General features: G+C 40.7%; 1 protein-coding gene across 1 annotated transcript in view; it reads right to left on the reverse strand.

Moving 5' to 3' along the window:
- The window catches only part of NEB (nebulin), a 264,486-nt gene that overhangs the window by 41,935 nt on the left and 203,031 nt on the right, over positions 1-19,520 (reverse strand). The window contains exons 114-130 of the mRNA XM_082630423.1: positions 19,253-19,357; positions 18,512-18,616; positions 17,552-17,659; positions 16,366-16,473; positions 15,082-15,189; positions 14,422-14,526; positions 14,214-14,318; positions 13,104-13,202; positions 12,660-12,770; positions 8,816-8,920; positions 8,031-8,135; positions 7,302-7,406; positions 5,111-5,215; positions 4,851-4,955; positions 4,096-4,200; positions 2,762-2,866; positions 603-707 (exon numbers count right to left, since the gene is read on the reverse strand). Of these exons, the coding sequence (XP_082486549.1) occupies positions 603-707; positions 2,762-2,866; positions 4,096-4,200; positions 4,851-4,955; positions 5,111-5,215; positions 7,302-7,406; positions 8,031-8,135; positions 8,816-8,920; positions 12,660-12,770; positions 13,104-13,202; positions 14,214-14,318; positions 14,422-14,526; positions 15,082-15,189; positions 16,366-16,473; positions 17,552-17,659; positions 18,512-18,616; positions 19,253-19,357 (1,794 nt within the window). The remainder of the gene's footprint in view (positions 1-602; positions 708-2,761; positions 2,867-4,095; positions 4,201-4,850; positions 4,956-5,110; positions 5,216-7,301; positions 7,407-8,030; positions 8,136-8,815; positions 8,921-12,659; positions 12,771-13,103; positions 13,203-14,213; positions 14,319-14,421; positions 14,527-15,081; positions 15,190-16,365; positions 16,474-17,551; positions 17,660-18,511; positions 18,617-19,252; positions 19,358-19,520) is intronic.

Raw genomic sequence — 19,520 nt, forward strand, 5'->3', positions numbered from 1 at the left:
GAAGGTGGTGGTGTGTGCTTCAGTTGACCTTGTAGGAAGGCAAGGTGATCAGCAGTGCTGTTAACAAGGGTGTGTGAGGACAGATGTGCTGGAAATAACCTAGCAAATTCAGCATCAAACTCAAGAGGGGCCATGAATATGCACAATATTCAAAGAGCTGCGCTGTCATCCTCATCTCTCCAAAATGGTACAGCGTAGTCATTATTGAGCAATGGATACATTAGATGAAAACATCAAATATTCACATCTTCTAAATACTGTCAAATTTACTTAAGATCCTCAATCTCTAAGAAATCTACTTCTTTGGGGCAAATATTGAAAAACATAAAGTTATACCAATTTGGAAAAGTTTGAAAAACTTTGAAATAGTCTCAGTTAATATTACTTGGAATTCCAAAAGTGTCAGAAGACGTACGAAAGTTGGCTGCTACAGCACCACACTTGGCCACATCCAGAGTTCATTTACAGGGAGTGAATATTTATGCAGCTTTGTCATGTGAAACCAGCTTGGTCAGGAGGCCAGGGAAGGAAATCAGGGAAAGCATAGAAATGAATGCCCCCAAGGCTTCTAAATCTCTTCTTCGCATCACATCAGACATTACCTGGCTCCATATGTATGTGTTGTAGAGGGCAGTCAACATATCTGGACGCAGAATTTCATTACATCCTTGTTTCAGAAGCATCTTGGCACTAGATTTATATTTTCTCTGTTCATGCAAAGAGCAGTGAAGCACAAAAGAGACTTGTGAAGACAGAAAAGAACATAGCTCTATATCCTGATCACCTCTGAGTGAAGAGATGTAGGCACACACACTTTGTGTTCTCACGTGTATGTGTGGGTGAAGACAAGCAAATGCATTAAAATGCCAAGCAGGGTGATGTGATATTTGCAGTTGACCATCCACAGCCCTTGTGAATGGGGAATAATAGAGCCAGTCCCACCAAAACTGCCTTATAGAAAAGGTGACATCACTGAAATAGAAAAACACAGTAAGAAGTTCTGTCTTCTTTCCTTCCATTAATTTGTTTCTTTGTTTCTGCGTTTGCACCTTAATTCGCACCTTACAACTGCAGTTTACACACAGGCCCTCCTGAAGGATGAAGGGTGTGAGGATCCAGCTGTGCATCTCATGTTCACCACAGCACACGTGAGAACACAGAGCATGGACTGGCACACTCAAAGAGCTCGTGGGCTCTTTGGGTGGCTAGACAGATAATTTGGAACAGAACATCCCAATATCATAGGCAGAACCTATGACATCCTTGCAGCAGACGGGACGACATCTCATGAGAAACTTGGAGCACAGTACTGCTTGGCCGTCCAGGCGGCCCCATCACAGTACCTGACTGATCTGGTCGCCTGCGATCTTAGCCAGCAGATGTCTAGGCTCATCGACTACCAGGTGGTATTTATCTTTCCGCTGCTCATAATCAGCTCTGTATTTTTTCTGCTCAAACATCATATCAAATTATAGCAAGAGTACAACTTCAAGGCTATACACAAATGTCCCAAGATACTTCAGAGAGCCAGAAAAAATGTCCTTTCTAGAGGTGGGTTCCCAAAGCATCCAGGGTAATGAAAATAGGGAGGTGAACAGAATTAAGCAAAGGAAGATGGCCTGGAGAAGGCTGGGGCTTGGACTAGATTAGTTATAACATCAAAATTGAAGTACCTTGTACCTAAAAATGTTCCATCTTTACATATGACGTCATTAGCAATGTTAAGTTTTATGACATCTTACATTGTATTTAAAATAAGGCACTGACAAGCTACAGGTTTACTACTTTAGGCTGTGAGAGTCAAAAGGTATATTCATGGACACATTCTAATATGCTAGTTAATTTATTTGATTATAAAAGAGACCTGGAAATCCTTCGTGAATTAGAAAAATAGAAACAAAATATATCAAGACTGTCTTCCTAGGAAGCTACCAACAGTAATTCTTCAGAGTCATCCCACCTGGAAATCTACTGAAAATAAACTAAATCAAATTTATAAACAACAAAAAAGTTATATATTGAAATAAATATACCATTGGCTACATTTTCACTTTCTGACACATTTTACTATTTTTCTAACATTGTTTTTGAATTTATGTAAATCTGTGGAAAATACAAAGATAGGAAATTAAATGTAAAAACCATCCATACATACAGTAATTCATAGCTTGCTTCTTTCATCATTTTAAGCTAAATTTACCTTAAACTATTGCAAAGACAGTTCCAGGTAAAACTGGGTAGAAGGTAAAGGAATATTCTGAGTGCAAATGGACACTTCTCTGCACCAGTGTATGAGTCACAATGGCAATACATTTGAAGGCGTGAATCACAACTACTCCCTTAGGGCTGCCATTTCTGTGCCTTGGTAAGGGATACTAAGTTAACTTTGAACTTCTGGGTCTTCCAACTCTACACAGAATCCCATACACTCCCTGTTGAAGGGAGTTCAGCTGAGAGTCAACAAAATCCTTTACCTCTTTGCTCTCGTCACCCAAAGGGCTGTGCTGCCCTGTGCTAGTGTGAGCAGAGGCTGTGCTGGCTGTGGGGACCTCACTCCACTCTGGACAGCCCTTTCCTTTGTTCTTATTCATGCTTTTGGCAGAGCTCATCAGATAGTGATATTATAAGAGCCTTCCCAATGCGTAATCTTGAATCAACACTAAAATGGCTTTCCTGTCATTTTAGGTATTGGGTTTTAATCAAACGTCATTTATAGACTTAAGGGATGCTAATAGGCTCAACTGGATCAGGTCATACATACCTCATTCATCAATTGAGTTGCGAACTTGAAATGCCTATTGATTGGACAATCAGCAACATACTTGAAATCTGACTTCGTCCTTTCAAATACCTCTTTATACTTATACTAGAGAAAATAGAACATGGTTACTTGATAGCATGCTGTGATTATCTTAAGAATGAGACATGCCATTTATTGTATACAATTGTGATTAATTCATTCATAGAGATAACAAGTAATTACTGAACACACTCTGGCTCCCAAGGCAATGAAGGGTATACCCGCCTCAATGTCTTAAAAACTAGCCCCCAAATACATACTTTCATTGAATGGATGTCAAATAGATCTATATTCCATATTGGACAAAAATCCAAATCAGTTTCTTCTTTGTTTCAATACTTATAGTGATTATTATTTTACTTTGAATGTATTTCCATGTGCACTCGAAGGCAGTTTTTTTTTTTTTTTTTTTTTTGCTTTACGTGGGCCTCTCAGTTGTGGCCTCTCCCGTTGCGGAGCACAGGCTCCGGACACGCAGGCTCAGCGGCCATGGCTCACGGGCCCAGCTGCTCCGTGGCATGTGGGATCTTCCCAGACCGGGGCACGAACCCGTGTCCCCTGCATCAGCAGGCGGACTCCCAACCACTGCACCACCAAAGAAGCCCTCGAAGGCAGTTTTTAGTCCATTAATTAGAAGTAGTTTTCCAGTAATGAATCAGATAATCAAAATATTTTAGAGCAGGGGTATGCTAGCATCTAGATCACTACCTGTTTTTAAATAGCCCCATGAACTAAGAAAAAACTTTTTTATATAGTACTAAGGGATTGTAACAAAGAATATGTGACAGAATGAATGTGGTCCACAAAGTGTAAAGTGTTTACTATCTGGAACCTTTCAGAAAAGTGTGCTGACTTCTATTTTAGAACTCAAAGGAAGCTAATCCAACTGCTTTATTTTGTAAGTAGGAAAATGAGGCCATAAAAACAAAGTTATTTGCTTCAAGTCACACGTCAAGTTTGTAGATTAAAATAATCTCACTTTCTATTTGCTTCCATATCAAATCACCCAGAGACATATTAGGAAATTCTGGAAGAGCCATGAGGAATTGTACTGAGATGGCCTTTTATCAAATTCAAATGAGTGATGTAAATAAATGATTACTATTGTCAATGAGGCCAATACTCAAATAATTCCTGAGGAGAGTGAATAATGTAGTATATACTCCAACTTTAGGGTCAAGAAGCAAGGAGATAGGGATGGAAATATGAGAAGCTGTTTCCTCAGTACTAATTCTCTCCGTGGGCACTGGAGTACATTTCATGGATGTGGCCGTTACCGTTGAGTTGATATATACCTTGCTGTAGAGAGTCTTGTTCTTTTCAGCCAGAGTGAAGTCAGGGGTATCAAAGGCATAGCAACCGATGCCTTTAAGCCAGGTCAAATCTTCTTTATATTTTACCTGGGAGAAGAATATCACCAAAGAGTTTTAAGTACCTATCTCCAAATAGCAGTAGGTTAGGATCGATACAAGTAGAACAAATAGAAGGTCTGACCACTAAGGTATATAGAATAATAAAGTATTGAAATAATTATTTAAGAGACATTTCCAAAAATACTGATTTCTGCTCACTTTATGGTGTACTGTATTGCATATGGAATTTTTCATTTTAATACCAAGTAAAGCAATTCAAATTTAACAGGCATACTTGCCTAGAGAGTATATCATTAGCTCAGCAGCTGTATTTTCATATAAAGAGCTGAAATTTCTTTCTAAATGAGCATTGTCATGTGTCTTAATTACTTAATTGTCATGAAGTTGTCTCTTCAGTTGCTCAAAAATAGGTTATCATTTACATGAAATATATCACTTCCAGTCATGTATTATGATGTAACACATTTAGAAGAAAAATTCGGTTTATAAATTTGAATATATTTTTCTGTCTCCTGAGTTGAAGCTCACTTATTTAGCAATGAGCTTTATGACTTAAACATCCATACACAAGAGCTAAAATTTAGTCAAGTGTTTAATCAGTTTTTATGCAGTGTTTGATTTCGTTGTCATGTGGACATATTAATTTATATGTAAAAATAGAAGATTTCAAGACTCACATCACTGACTGCATCAGTGACTGCTCGATGGCGGAAATGCTCAGGGTGATCAGGAATGGACTTCCAGATTCCCAGCTGGCTCATGTAGTTCTCCTTGTATTTTATCTGTGGTAAAAGCACAAAGACAGCTTTAACGTCTTACCCAAATTTAATGTAAAAAAGTCCATTTGTCTCCAGAGAGTTTTAGGAAAGGGAGGATACTTTTAAAAATTATGGTGGGTTACTGAGCCCAACACAAGTAGAAATATATAGGAGCGTACTTTACTGATGTGGTCTGTGACTTTGCGATGATAAACGATGTCTAGAGCATCCTTCACAGTGCGGTATTTCCCTTTGGTCTTTTGAAATGTTTCTTTATAGCGTAGCTGGAAAGAGGAAAAGCACATGGATTATGAAGAACTACCAAGTTAAATAACTAAGCTCTTTTAACCTTGAACTCTCCTGAGCCTTATCTCTTATGTTTTCCCTTGAAAAAATTTGGAGAGATTAAAAACCTCTTTCACATCCTGGAAGAGAAAAAGGACATTCGGAGAAAACTAAAGAAATCTGCATAAAGTGTGGAGTTTAGTTAATAATAATGTATCAATATTGATTTGTGACAAATGTCCCATGGTATTGTAGGGTGGTAACAACAAGGGAAACTGGGTATAGGCTATATGGGAACTCTCTGTACTATCGCTGCAACTTTCCTGTAAATCTAAAACTACTTAAAATAAAAAGTTTATTTAAACGTAAAACAAGCAGACAAAAAGCTCATTTGGGAGGAGAAAAAAAAAAGCATAACTTTGTTGAGCCCAAGACATACTAATGTACGTGGAAAAAGGAGAAAGATTTAGTTTCTAACTCCTGGTATTAAAATGCCTTTTCCATGGAGCAGTCCTAAAATTTTATTCCATTTCAATCTTTATCTTTGTGGTATTTCAAAAGTCAACAGCTCTGACCTTAACCTAAGAATATCATAGAAGATTCATCTCATCTACACAAAATGAGTACTTCTCTGAGCACTCTGTTTTCAATCTCGAACGAATCTTTTCTTTTTGGGTAGCTGAGCAAACACATAGTGAAGGAGGCCTTTAACTTTAACTTTGTTTTTCAGATGGGTAATCTAAGATCCTTTAGCTCTACCTGTGGGGATAGCCACGGTAGATAGGCTAAATTTAATGCCACATACCAGCTGGACTATTTCAAAGGTTAGAGTTACCAGTATTGGTACTGACAAAGCCCTGGGGATAGAGCTGTCCAGTGGCGTATAATGAGCTCCAGGGGCCAATTTCACTGTGTGGACATCCCTGAGAAGTGGTGATGCAGAGCAAGCTCGGTTCAAATTAATATTCAACAGTAACCTTGAAGTGATAAAAATGGGGTTGTCACAAGAAGACAAAAACTATCTTAGCAAATAGATTTTGAGGGTAGCATATAATTTTTTCAGCTTATATTTTTAAGCAAACCGACATGGTCTTCTTCCAACTAGCAGACGCCTTTTAGCTGCAACTGAAAATTTCCGACAAAATTACGGAACTAAGATATTGTTCCAATTTGCTGTACACTTTCACAATTCTGCTTAGGGATTACTGTAACCACTTAAGATGCTTGAAATCCTAGAGCTATGTTGCTAAACTGAGGGTGAGGGGGTTGCTTTGAGCTTTTGGCTGGGTTAAGTCCCAACCAGTCCTCCAGTCCTCCAGAGATCCTGGTTCTGGTAATAGGTGCAATGCATTCATAATTGGGCTCTGGGACACAAAACTGGTAAGGACTGGCCATCTAACCAGGTTGATTCATTTCATATCTTCATTAACAGATAATCTCATTACCGTTGAAAGGCACTCTGTCCTTGATCACATGGTATGGGAAATGAAAGTCTGTCCCTCTGAATTCTACAAACATGTCATTCACATGATTTAGGCGATCAAGAGAGGAGAGGAACAAACATTTTCTGAGTGTCAACTAAGAGCCCTGCACTGTGCTAGAAACATGTATCTGTTATCTTGTTTAGTCTAATTTAATTATCACAATTCTTATCCTCATTTCGCATACAAGAAAAGAGGATCCAAAGAATTAGGTAAATTATATGGAGTCATACAGCAGGCAAATCACAGCATCAGGATTTGAAACCGTGTTTGGCTGTTTCCAAGAACAACATTTTATGGATAAGCAACATCAAGTATCCCTAGGAAATGCCACCAAAGAATTAGAAGAAGGGTCATATTTTTGCTTGGAAGAGCAATGAGAAAAGCGGTAGGTTTTCAGCATCTCTCAGCATTATTCTTAATGACTTTGCCAAATGGTATTGTTTGTGCCTGTCTGTTTGGCTTTTGTGTTTTTGTTTCTTTCCTGATCTGTACTGTGGGCCAGGACTTTGAATTATGGATATGACTGTAATATCTTATGCTTCTTAGGTGTTTCCATTTCAGCTGCCCCATCACAATGAAGAAAGAAGGGAGGGATGCATACATCACTGGCATTCCAGTAAGCCTTCTTGGCTCTGATGAGGATTGGCGTATCTGGAACTGGAGTGTACTTGTCCTTCATCTTTTCATATTGAATTTTGTACTTTTTCTAAGAAATAAAGATGGAAGAGAGAGAAATTTAAGTTCAAGTGTTTTCATCCCTCCCAATTCAAAACCATGGAACAGATCCAGCCTAGGGACACACTGGATCATGCTCGTTAAGAGAATAGCTCTGCCTTCTGTTTCTTGATGCTGTTGAGCACAACTTGTAGAAATGAGCTCTCTAATCAGAGGCAGCAGGTGAAGGTTTTTTTTTAATTAATTAAATTTATTTATTTATTTTTATCTTGGCCACACTGCATATCTTATGGGATCTCAGTTCATCACCAGGGATTGAACCCAGGACATTGCAGTGAACGAATCCTAACCACTAGACCACCAGGGAACTCCCAGCAGGTGAAGGTTTTAGCAAAGGACTTCTTTTTTTTTTTTTTTGCGGTATGCGGGCCTCTCACTGTTGTGGCCTCTCCCATTGCGGAGCACAGGTTCCGGACGTGCAGGCCCAGCGGCCATGGCTCACGGGCTCAGCCACTCTGCAGCATGTGGGATCCGCCTGGACCGGGGCACGAACCCGTGTGCCCTGCATCAGCAGGCGAACTCTCAACCACTGCGCCACCAGGGAAGCCCAGGATTTGTTTCTTTAGCTCAGTGCCTGGGTGAATTCCCAACTTACCTCACTGACCATGTCCTTCACGTCTTTAGCATGCTTCAAGGCTGTGGTCTGGTTTCCAGCATGATGATGTGGTCTCTCTTTGGTGGCAAGTTCAACATACAGATACTAAATGATAATAGGCACAACATTATAAATCAACTATATGCCAATAAGAATTAAACACAAAGACTAGGGATCAGATGTTAGAGAGTTAAAACACCCCTTATTTAGTACTCAGTCCTCTTTACTCATTTCTAACCCTAAGATGGGAGGGCAGTGTCTACTTGTCCTGATTTGTTGTTGTTGTTATGTGTGTTTCTGTTTGTTTCTCCCTCTGTCTCACATTAGGAAACACATATACATGCTCCAGTCATCTAACATTCCTGCTGCTGAGTATGGTCTAGTCTAAATCCACGTGATAAAAAATGCTAATAGAAGAATGAGAGGATTCTGATAGTCTTCAACATATTCATTTTTTCATTTTTGCCTGAATTGTGGTTTCATTTATCTGTGGACAAAATATAGGTCCTATGGAATGAATTAAAAAATTTATTTTCACCACGTGGAATCCACAGACCACTCATCCAATGACTAAAGTTGTATAGAACTTAGAAGACATGGCATTACCTGCTCATGTAAAACATACCATAGTGAAGACAGCCCCAAAGAAAACAGCTTCTTGAAGTTAAAGGGCATGAGGCTGCATCAGGACGACCAAGTGTGAGGGTCTGCTACTGACAGGAGTGGTCAGGCACACAGAACCACCCCCTGTGGCATGTTTATGGATCTTCATGTGTGAAGGTTACCTGACTCTGAAGCTTCTGCCCTCGCTTGGCTCTTATAAGATCAGGAGTATCAGGAACTGAAGTGAAGATTGACTTCTGCTTCTTGCCTGCAGCTCTGTACACCAGCTGGACATAAAACAGTCATAACCATCATTTCTGCTTCATTGACACATTCTATGCTCTGCAGATGCCTTTATTGCTTACTTCAGAGAAAAAGCAGGGCCTCTCCCACTGCAACAACCTCAGTTTCTGTCCAATAAGCCAATACATTTTTTTAACCTCCTTAGCCTTCCTTTTCTTTTTTTCCTTGTATCAAAATTAGAGACTTTCTGCAGCCTGTCCAAGTTCCAAGCCACCTGCTGTGTTCTTGTTCCCTTCTCACCTGTCCCTTCTAGGACCCTGTTCTAGCAGTTACCCTCTGCCTCTCTATATCTTCAACGCTCCCAGTGTTCCAGCCCTCTCCCTTCTTCTGCAAACAGACCCAAGTCCCTCCCTTCATTAAGCCTTTTCCAAGTTCTGCCAATGACCTTTTTCCTTTCTTTCACAACCAAGCAAACTATCTGTTTTGCCTTTTCCCTTTTGATTAATTTCACAAGGCAATAATTTGGCTTCTACCTAACCACTCCAATGAAGTGAATTGCATTAAGACTACCACAAACAATTACAATTGCTACATCCTAGAATGTTTTTCTGCAGCAACTGTAACTGCTCAGCAATTTCATTCCTGAACTCTGTTCTCTGCCTTCCATTCCCCCATTCTCCCTTAGGTGGCCTCCCATCTTTCTAGGCACTCCTTGGCTTCCTTCTATAGTTCTGCACTCCCCCAAAGGCTGCTATTAGCTAGAGTTAAGGGCTGGCCCCTTTTACTGTATACATTCTCCTTGGTTAACCTCATCTCTACCCAGGACCTCAACCATCAATTTGAGGTTGATGGTTTTCAAATTTTGTTAAATGGTTCCTTGATATCCTAGTCATGCAGGCCAGAAACTTGGGGAGTCATCCTAGACCCCTTCTCCCTCATTCCCACATCAAAATGGTCATGAATCCTGGGCTCCTAACTTTGTGATACTCCTTAAATCTGACCTTCTTCTCCTTTCCCACTGCCATGGCCCTAGTTCAGCCTCCTGTATTGTTTCTTTCTACACATCCTTAAGAGCCTCTAAACCACCTTCCCAAATCCTCTATTGGACACTTCACATGGCTTACCCATCTTTCACAAGCCCAAGAAAGAGATTTTCTTTGAGTTCAGATCTAATTAGATGTTAATGCTCAGATCTATCCTGCTCAGAAATAATTCATCAATGACTTTTCATCAAGTCCAAGATCATTAATATATCACCCACGAGTCTTCACAACCTGGCTTCTTCTATCCTATGTCTCCAGTCTCATTTCCCAACAGTCTTCTACACTCCCCATGTGATATTTGAAACTAGTCCCAGTTTCTAGAACTCATTTTGGCCAATTTCCCATACTGTGCCTTCTACCTAGAATTTTGTTCCCACTCTTATCTGCCTGGAGAACTCCTGGAGTCCATACTGTCTTGATCATTCCTATAGGATACCATTTATGATACTGATGTCTGTTTCTTCCCAGAGATTATGAGCCCATGGAATGCAGGAGCTCAGTTTTATCATTCTTTTATCACCTCATATTTAGATAGAAGATCTGAAAAACAGTAGTCCTCTAATAAATATTGAGGATATTTAATATAATGAGGTAAACGAGAAAGTCTAAATGGATAACAAATAAATCCTAATCACAGATAAAAATGCTGGTTGAACAGATAAAATGTAGGAAATAAATAATATGTATATACACATGTATGTACGTGTCCATTTCTTTACATGTAAATTATATATAAGTGCAAGTTGAAACAAAATATAGCTCTTCTGCTTAGGGCTGTTTTTGGTGTTACCAATGAAAGAAAGGAGATAAACAAAACAGAAATTTACTGTTTCTCCCAGGTTAAATTTTTGAATAAATCAAATCAACAAATCATAGAATTTTATGGCTAAAAGAAGCCCAAATAATTACCTAGTCCAATTCTCTAGCTCAGGAAATTAGGGTGTTAAAGTTGTGAATTAGAAAAAGTCACACAACAAATTGGAAGTAAATCTGGAACTAAGACCCACCTCTCCCATGCCATTTCTATGATTCCCTTTGAAGTGTATTTCCCCTGTACTTAGGTATGCATTGTTTATACTCCTTGGGACAACATCTCTGTTTCCTAGTACTACAGATATATATGTGTCAAGAATCTGCACAATTTAAAGATAAGTCAAAAGTCAATAACTTGAACTTTTGGCCATCAAACTTTTTACTAAGCCAGTGTTCCCAAACTCACCTGATCCTAAAACCCCCTTAGTAAGAACAGATTTGCAGGCTCTACCCCAGACCTTCTGAGTCCAGGGTAGTAGCTCAAATCGGTATTTTCTCAAGCTCAGGTCATTCTACAGTGAGGCAAGTGTGAGAGAAATTGCACTACTAAAAAATATCTATTTTTCTTCCTCAGTGTTGTTGCATAATATGCACAAAATCCCAATAGGAATTGGGAAGGAGAGAAATTAAAGTTTTAGATAATTCTGAACCTAGACAGTTGAGAGAAGTAAAGGTAGTTCAAAAGATGCCAATAAACACTTTAAGTTACCAATTTTTATTTATTTAATTATTGGCTGGAGGAGAGATGTGATACTTTAAAGCAGTGGTTTCCAACACTGCTTGAATATTAGAATCATCTGTGAGGCAGCTAAAAATATGCACATGTCCAGACATAGAGAATCTAGTGTGGGGCTTGAGGCTGGAGCCCACTCAAGGGTAGTTTTAAAATATTTCAGAGATGATTCTGATACTTAGCCAGCGTGGAGAGGCACCTTTACTGAGAAGAAATCCCATACACATTCCTATCTGAGTGCTAGCACTGGTTGAAATAACAGAGGGAAGTGCTCAGGAAAGCAAACGTGCTCAATGTAGCATTTGTAAGAGCTGAAGAATGAATCATCCTCTGCCCTGGCTCACTCCAAGTGTAGGATGCTGCACATCTTCTCCACTGAGGACAGCGCCTGATTTGCCAAGGCTTCTTTAAGTCTAAGGACATAAGTGATCCCTAAACAGCAGCCATCAGAGTTATTAAGAATGGGGAATCAATGGAGTGGCCTGACAGCTTTATGGAGTCTGATAAATGAGTCCACAAGACAAACTGAGTTGAATGAGGATGGCCCACTGACCTATAATAGGAGCAACCATTTACATTTGTGGGGTGCCCTTACCTTTAGAAAGCACATTTTGTCCTTGGCAAACACGGACACCTGTTATGGCCAAAGCACTATAGGATACACATCTAAAGAAGATGGGGGGCCAACCCTCAAGGGACCAACATAGGTGAGAGGATCAGATCTATGCACAACTAATGGCAATAAATCAGGAGCCTGGGTGCCAGGTGGGGCAGATGAAAATGAAACTAAGTTGTTTGGAATTTCCTGAGTGGGCAGCAGAGCAGAGAGCCATTGAAAAACTTTTCAAATTGCACTGCCATGATTAGGGTTCCTGACAGCAGGAATTAATGAGAGAGAAATTTTTGAAATAAATTCAGTTTGGAGACAACAATAGTGTAAGACAGAAGGACTCTCTAATCTATAAAATCATGTAAACTCTCAGCTGTCTTAGTCATAGGTAGGGCAAGTATCAATAGCCTCATCTTATTAAAAAGGGACAAAATAAGTAAATTGAGGCAAAGTGAGGTCAACTGACTTGTTTAGACAGGGTGGCCACTCTGTAATTAAAGGCAGAGGGAGATTTTGGCCCAATATAATTACCTAAAAAAAGATCGCTAGAGGAAGGAGGCCCTTGTGGTGACAGGGTTACTTACTTCACTCAGATGTGTCTTCAATTCCTGCACTTTTCTGTATTCTGGAGTGTCAAGCACCACTTTGTATTTGTCTCGCATCTTCCTTGCATTATCGGTGTACAGGTAATTAGACTTAAAAAAACAGCAATGGAAATACAAGTTGATTAATCACTTCAGGAATTGCATGTCATGGTCACATGTTGTCTTTCAAATAGCTGGCATGTGCAAGCCTCACTGACCCTCCCTGTGTCCTGGAGGTCTTCCCAAGCAGGACCAAAAATAACCATCATTTAACTAAGCTCATTACCTTTTTTAGGAAGCACAGATCATCTTGAGTGGGTCATGACTTGCTCAGTGAGTTAATGGCAAATTTCCCCTTAACAGAAGCTACAGACAAAGATTCCTTCTGCCCAGCTTTGTGAAGCTGTGCAGGAGGAGCTGCGTGTTGGGACGGTGTGCACTCACCCAGAGCTTCCGCAGGTGCCGGGAGCGGACCATGTCAGGAGTGTCATACAGGAAGCAGCCCAGTCCCCTCAGGATCTGCAAGTCTTCTTTGTATTTAATCTGTGTCACAAACATAGATATATAGCTGGTCATGAGCAAATATAAATCAAGAACAAATAAGACAGAGCAGTGATAATTTTTAGTGATGGATCTTTCATTTTGGTTCAACACATCCACCCTGTACTCTGAGTTTGCTTGAACTCAAATAAGTCATAGGTTTAAAAAAAATTTTTTTAACTTATTTATTTATTTATTTTTGGTTGCATTGGGTCTTTGTTGCTGCACTCAGGCTTTCTCTAGTTGCGGCGAGCAGGGGGTACTCTTTGTTGTAGTGTGTGGGCTTCTCATTGTGGTGGCTTCTCTTATTGTGGAGCATGGGCTCTAGGCGCACGGGCTTCAGTAGTTGTGGCACATGGGCTCAGTTGTTGTGGCTCATGGGCTCTAGAGTGCAGGCTCAGTAGTTGTGACACATGGGCTTAGTTGCTCTGCAGCATGTGGGATCTTCCCAGACCAGGGCTCGAACCCGAGTCCCCTGCATTGGCAGGTGGATTCTTAACCACTGCGCCACCAGGGAAGTCCCACAGGTTTTTAAAATTTAAATTGCTAACCCTGAACTGAGAAGAGGATATGGCTATTATTTTATTATTATATGGATGAAAAATACCATAGATTAAATGGAGTGGTATTTTATGAGAAGTAAACATACAAGGAGAAAAGAAAAACTTCAGCAGGAAGTAGCTAAAGTGGGTGGGAGCAGGGGTGAGTAGGAGAAAGATACTAAACATGACCTGGACAGAGGCCACTTGGAGTGAGGAGCTGGTAATGATTTGGTGTTGAATGTAGAATGGTGGTCAGCCATTCTTGTATCTCCCAAGTGGTCCTCTTACTACTATTTCCATAGCTGGAGAAATATGGGGTCCTGCTTCCACACTGCTTTACCTCCAAGTTCTACACTCAGTTTAGAAGTTTACTCAATGCAAAAGGCTGCTCAAAGACTGGTTGGCTTACATGCTGAGAGCAAGCCTGCCTCTTGGTACGAGTCTTCCAGAAAGACCCGTATGAGATGCTTACATCACTGGTGATGTCTCCCACGTAGCGGCAATGGAGCACTTGGGGTGTGAATGGCAGAGAGATCATCTGGCCTTGCATCTTGAAGAAGTCTGATTTGTAAATCAACTACAGGGAATAAAATGCCCATAAACACATAAATTAGAGACCGAATGGTTGACATTCATCCCTGGGTTCCATGGCCTCCCCTCTCTCCTAAGAAAATACCCACCTCGCTGACAGCCTCTTGTGTCTTCCTGACTTGGCGGATTTCAGGCGTGTCCGGAGTTGTGTGGATCTTGTCTTTCAGTTTGTGGTACAACTGTCGATACAGTCTCTACATTGGAGGGAAAACCATTCCAGATGGTTAGTGTAGGATGATGAGGGCATCTATACACTAATCAACAATCAAATATTGTACATATTTAAAGAGCCATGAGAAGTGAGATTAAGGATACAGAAAATGATTGAAATTAGAAAAAATAGAAAGTGATATTTATTTTGTTTGGGTGAAGAATTCTGAGCACAGTCTTTCCACTTTCTATCAGATGGTTGGATAGTAGGGTTAGATATTCAGACCAATAGTTTATGTAGAAAACCAGGTTTATGAGTCAGACTAACATGCAACCTTACTAAAGATTTTTGAATACAAATGTCAAAAGAAGGAATCAATTTGCATTATAATCTATGGATGGGGTGGGTCTCTACAATGGCATTACCAAAATAAAAAAAAACATTGCCACAGGATATCAGTATCAAAATGGTGAAAAAAAGGATCTCCTTACTCCTTTCTGATGTGTAAGTTTATAGCTGAAATACAATTAATTCTTAATGCATTTCAAACAAAGCCATGGTCTTTGAAACTCCTCCACAGAATTAACATTTACAGTACCTCGCTGGTAACGTTGTTGACCCTTCGGACATTGACAAATGGGACGTCATTGGGTCCAAGGGTATACCCATTTGCCTTCATGTGTTCATAAACTTCTTTGTACTTGAACTGCAGACGCAAAGTGAGAATGAGGTCACTGATGGGTGAACAGAGAGTAAGCGTCACATTTCTCAAATGGAAAAGGGCGGTTGCTTTCATTTGAAAATTACTCTCTAAGCATTAAGTATGAAAAAAAGTCACTGACAAAATTTTTGTAATAATCTGAGTCTTGAAAATTATTTGTTGGCTAATAAAGCCAGGTCCAGAAAGGAATACAACTCGGGGTTGCCTAGATTAAATCTGTTTGTAAGTAGGTATGTAAAATGCAAGAAAAACCTGTATTTTTGGTCCCAATATGGCTAGGAAATTAAGAAATGCAAAGCAGAAACAAGAGACTAATTGTAAGACTGATGGATGAATGGCTTTATAGACTATTTAAAAAATGATGTTAGAAGATTAAATCTGTGACTCTGCTTTGGAAACCATATTATTGGGCCACAGACTATGGGACTTTGCTGGTCAGCAGGTTTGATTCCCAGGACTCTGGAGGGCAATGTGGAATGAAGAGCTCATTCTTCAGCTGATGGTTGGTTTGTGGGTATGACCTGAAGGCCAGAGTCACTGGGATAGCCTACGCTTCTTCAGGCCTTGTTCACCAAGTCCAAACCTGACACTAATGGGAAAGGTTGGTATCAGAGCTAATGCCTGGGCAATGCTCTCAGGTAGTGAGAGTCTAACTATCCCTCTGAGATTTCTATGAAATGGGCACAGAGGGTAAGTAGTGGGGCACGTATCAGAGCCTTTCCTTTCAAAGGAGCACGCGGTGATGTTGTATCTTCTGCAATGAAATGTTGCAGAAGGAAGACAACACTATCGCTACACAGCAGTAGTGCATGTATGAAGTTGCATTTCCAGTAGATGGCTTGGGATAGTTCAGGATGCTTCTGTGCCAAGGCCAAAAGAAGTAGAGGCATCATGGCAGCCATGATCCCTAAGCCAAGGTAACTGAGTGATGCAGATACAACCCCATGAAGATCCTACGCTAACCCACTGGGCTACCCAGGCACTGCCGAATTGCAGGAGCAGCACCCCTAGAAAACACACGGTCTCCCCTTCGCTGCTCCCATCATTGTATCATGTTGAAACTTCAGGGTGTGATTAGGGGGATGAGAATAGACTATTAACAAATATTAGCGTCCCCCTGCCCACTTTAAGCCCCATCTTAATGAAGAGGAGACCACTCACATAGCTGCTCATGTATCGGGTGTCCTTGGTGTGTTTGAAGTGAGGGGTGTCAACCGGAAGCCTATATCCAGTGGGCAGGGAGTGCAGGCCAGCTCTTCGGTACAGATGCTGCCGGGATAAAGAAGAGCAGGTTAAATGAGAGCTACATCAAATGACTGATCTAAGTTAAACAAGTCAGGTCCAGGTTTTCAATTTGATACTTAGTGTACTTACACTCACTGAATTGATTTCAAGAAGAAATTAACTAAATTCTAAGAGTCAAGCAATGAATCAAATTACTCTTAACATATTGCTTTCAAAAAAAGAGCAATGAGTGAAGGGGTTTATAGAAAATAATCCTCTGTGTTTCTAAACATATGCCTGGTTGACTGCATGGCAACCAGCAAGAATTTGGGAAAAGTAAATAGGTACCTAGTGCCACCTCTGTGGTTAACCCTACCCTTAGCTGATATTCAAGCCATCACCAATCCCCGAGATAGTCATAATTATAAGATGCATCTTTGGAAGCCCCCAGGGCCCCATAAATACAGTGTCTTGATGTTAGGTCGTCAGGTCAGGAGGCTCATATTCCTGGCAGGAGGAGGAAAGGAGTTTCTACCTGTGATTTGAAATAGTCTGTCTCTCGGGGGAGCTAAAGGAGTAAGAATAGTATTTAAAATATTAAAAACCAAATTACTTTTAACATTCAGTATAGGATAGTAGCATTAAAGGTGAGACCAAAGTAGCACCACCAGATAACAAAGAACAGGGATATTAAATATGTGAGTGGAATCTAGTTTCCTTCTCTTCTGAATTCCAACAGCAATTTCTAGCTTTATCTCTTATTGTACTGAATAAATAGTCTTTTATGATTATCTGCCTTGTCTTTGTCATCTTGTCTTGGATTTTAAGCTTTTTGAGAGCAGAGATAGTAGACTGACCCTGTTCTAGGTAACTTCTATGCAAGCATTGCTCCAAAAATGCCCACTGCTTGCTCTCAGCCAAGAGGGAAGACAAGCAGTGCACTGTTTTTTGTTTTGTTTTGTTTAGCTCATGTGAATGAAACAGCCTTTACAATTTACAAGGTCAGGATGTAAACTGTAAAGCCTGAGGATGCCCAAGCCAAGGCCACTTCTACAGAGGCCTGGCCCTCATCAGCTGAGTCCTGGATTTCTGCTGGGCACTCTGTCCAGGTCTCATTTCTCACCTCACTCTGGAGCTTGTGTGCATGAAGGGCCCGGTCCAGATCCACAGTTTTTGTGGTTGGAGCCACTTTGCCTCTGACGCTGTGCACGTAGTCATGGTGGTAGACGGCCTGGGTGCAGAGAGAAGCAGAGTGAGCTGAGTGGACTACGGCAGCAGGGTTAGAAAGAAGCAAAGTAAACGCAAACCCAAGTCTCCTATTATAAAAAATAATAGCCTGCTCCCCTTTGACTTGGGAACTCTATCTCATATACTGTGCTTTGTCCACCAGGACCACAGCCAGGGTATATGGACCTCACACTGAAAAATCAGTGGAAGAGTCAACTCAGGAACAAGAGGAGGAAGAGTGGGCATTTTACCACTACCTATTCCAAAAGAGTAAGTTTTCACATCCTGACTCATTGGTGGGAGTTAATATTTGCTTATTAACCTTTGGGGTTAATAAAAAAAAAATGGGCAGCCTGCCCTGTGTCACTTGCCATTACAGGGGGTGCTTTCTATCCACTTTCTACTCATCTGCATAAGGATGCTGAGGTTTGGGGGATTAAGAGCTTCTCTCAAGCCTCACTGATTATGTGTGGTAGAGACCACATCTGTAACTGCAGAGACCTTCCCCTCCTCATCCTACCATACTGAGCACTAATGTATTAGAAGGCTGATTCTACGAGGCATAAACCGTTGCTTACGACACAAGGATACAAAAGTAACCTTGGAAGCTCTAAAAGCTTTTTAAATCCATGGATTTCATAGATTTGGATCACTTACAAGGCCGCCCCAGGAAACTGATGGAACATATCAGGTTTTAGGAAATAAGAGCAGACTCTTAAGTACTTTCTAAGGCACCAACTCTGGTTTCCCATTGAGAAAAGGCCTGGCCTTGCCCTACTTTGGTTTTTCCCAATTCTGCTGGAGCAGTGGCCCTGTATTTACTCTCCTGGCAGTAACCTTCCCAGTGGGCACTTACGTCACTTAGTTGTTTCCCACTTTTGACAGCCTGAACATAGATGGGAGTGTCAGTAACCAACTTGTAGTTATTCCTTGTTTTCTGCACGTGAGCTTTGTACTTGATCTGCCGAAAGGAAGAAAATAAGCCTGTGTTAGACCATTCATTATATTAGAAATTGCTGGTTTTCACAGAGGGTTTGGTTGCTTTTAATTCATGGCATTTACATACATTAGCCCTTATTCAACAGACTAACATGCACTTGAATTTTATAACAATCAGCGTAATCAATGCTTACAGTCACATGGATCTTTTTGAGTCCTCTAGGAGGCTTGACAACTGTTTTCCTAGGAATGTTTAAGCTTTCTTCCTGAAATCTTGATTATAGTATTATTTTGCCTAGCTAATCCTCTTTACAAATAGACCCCATCTATAACATCAAAGACTCCTAACAAATGAGTTTTTTCTCATGAGGATTATGTGTGCAGTAATACATCCAAAATAGTTCAGAAGGTGGCGAGAAGAGCCAGGGGTCCCTTCTCCACCAGAGGACAGTGGGACAGCTCATCTGCATTGTTTGCACTCCTGAGAAATGGGCGCTCTGCTCCTCAGCATCTTCTTCCAGCTCAGCCATCCTCAGCACCACTTGAGACGCAGCTAGGTGTGACAGTGTCTATACTTTACATACTCTCTCCTTGACGCTAGACTACACAGAGAAGGAAACATAAAGAGCTAAAAAAACAAAAAACAAGGCAAACTCACATCATTGCGTAGATCGTAAGCATGCTTGGCGTGGAGAATCTCAGGAGTGTCCCAGATGTAGCAACCGATGCCTTTCAGCCAGTTGAGATCATCCTTGTACACAATCTAGGGGATTGCATCAGATGGAGGGGGTCAGAAAAAGAAAACTTTACTGTAACTTTAACACCAAAGACATGGACACCCTCCAGACCCAGGATGACCTTGTGGAACGAAAAGCAAGACATTATGCCCTGAGGCCGTGGGTGTCCTGGAGACAACAGCATAGAGA

Source organism: Mesoplodon mirus, assembly GCF_964341445.2.
Source record: "Mesoplodon mirus genome assembly, chromosome: 8".
In the NCBI taxonomy this organism is placed as follows: Eukaryota; Metazoa; Chordata; class Mammalia; order Artiodactyla; family Ziphiidae; genus Mesoplodon; species Mesoplodon mirus.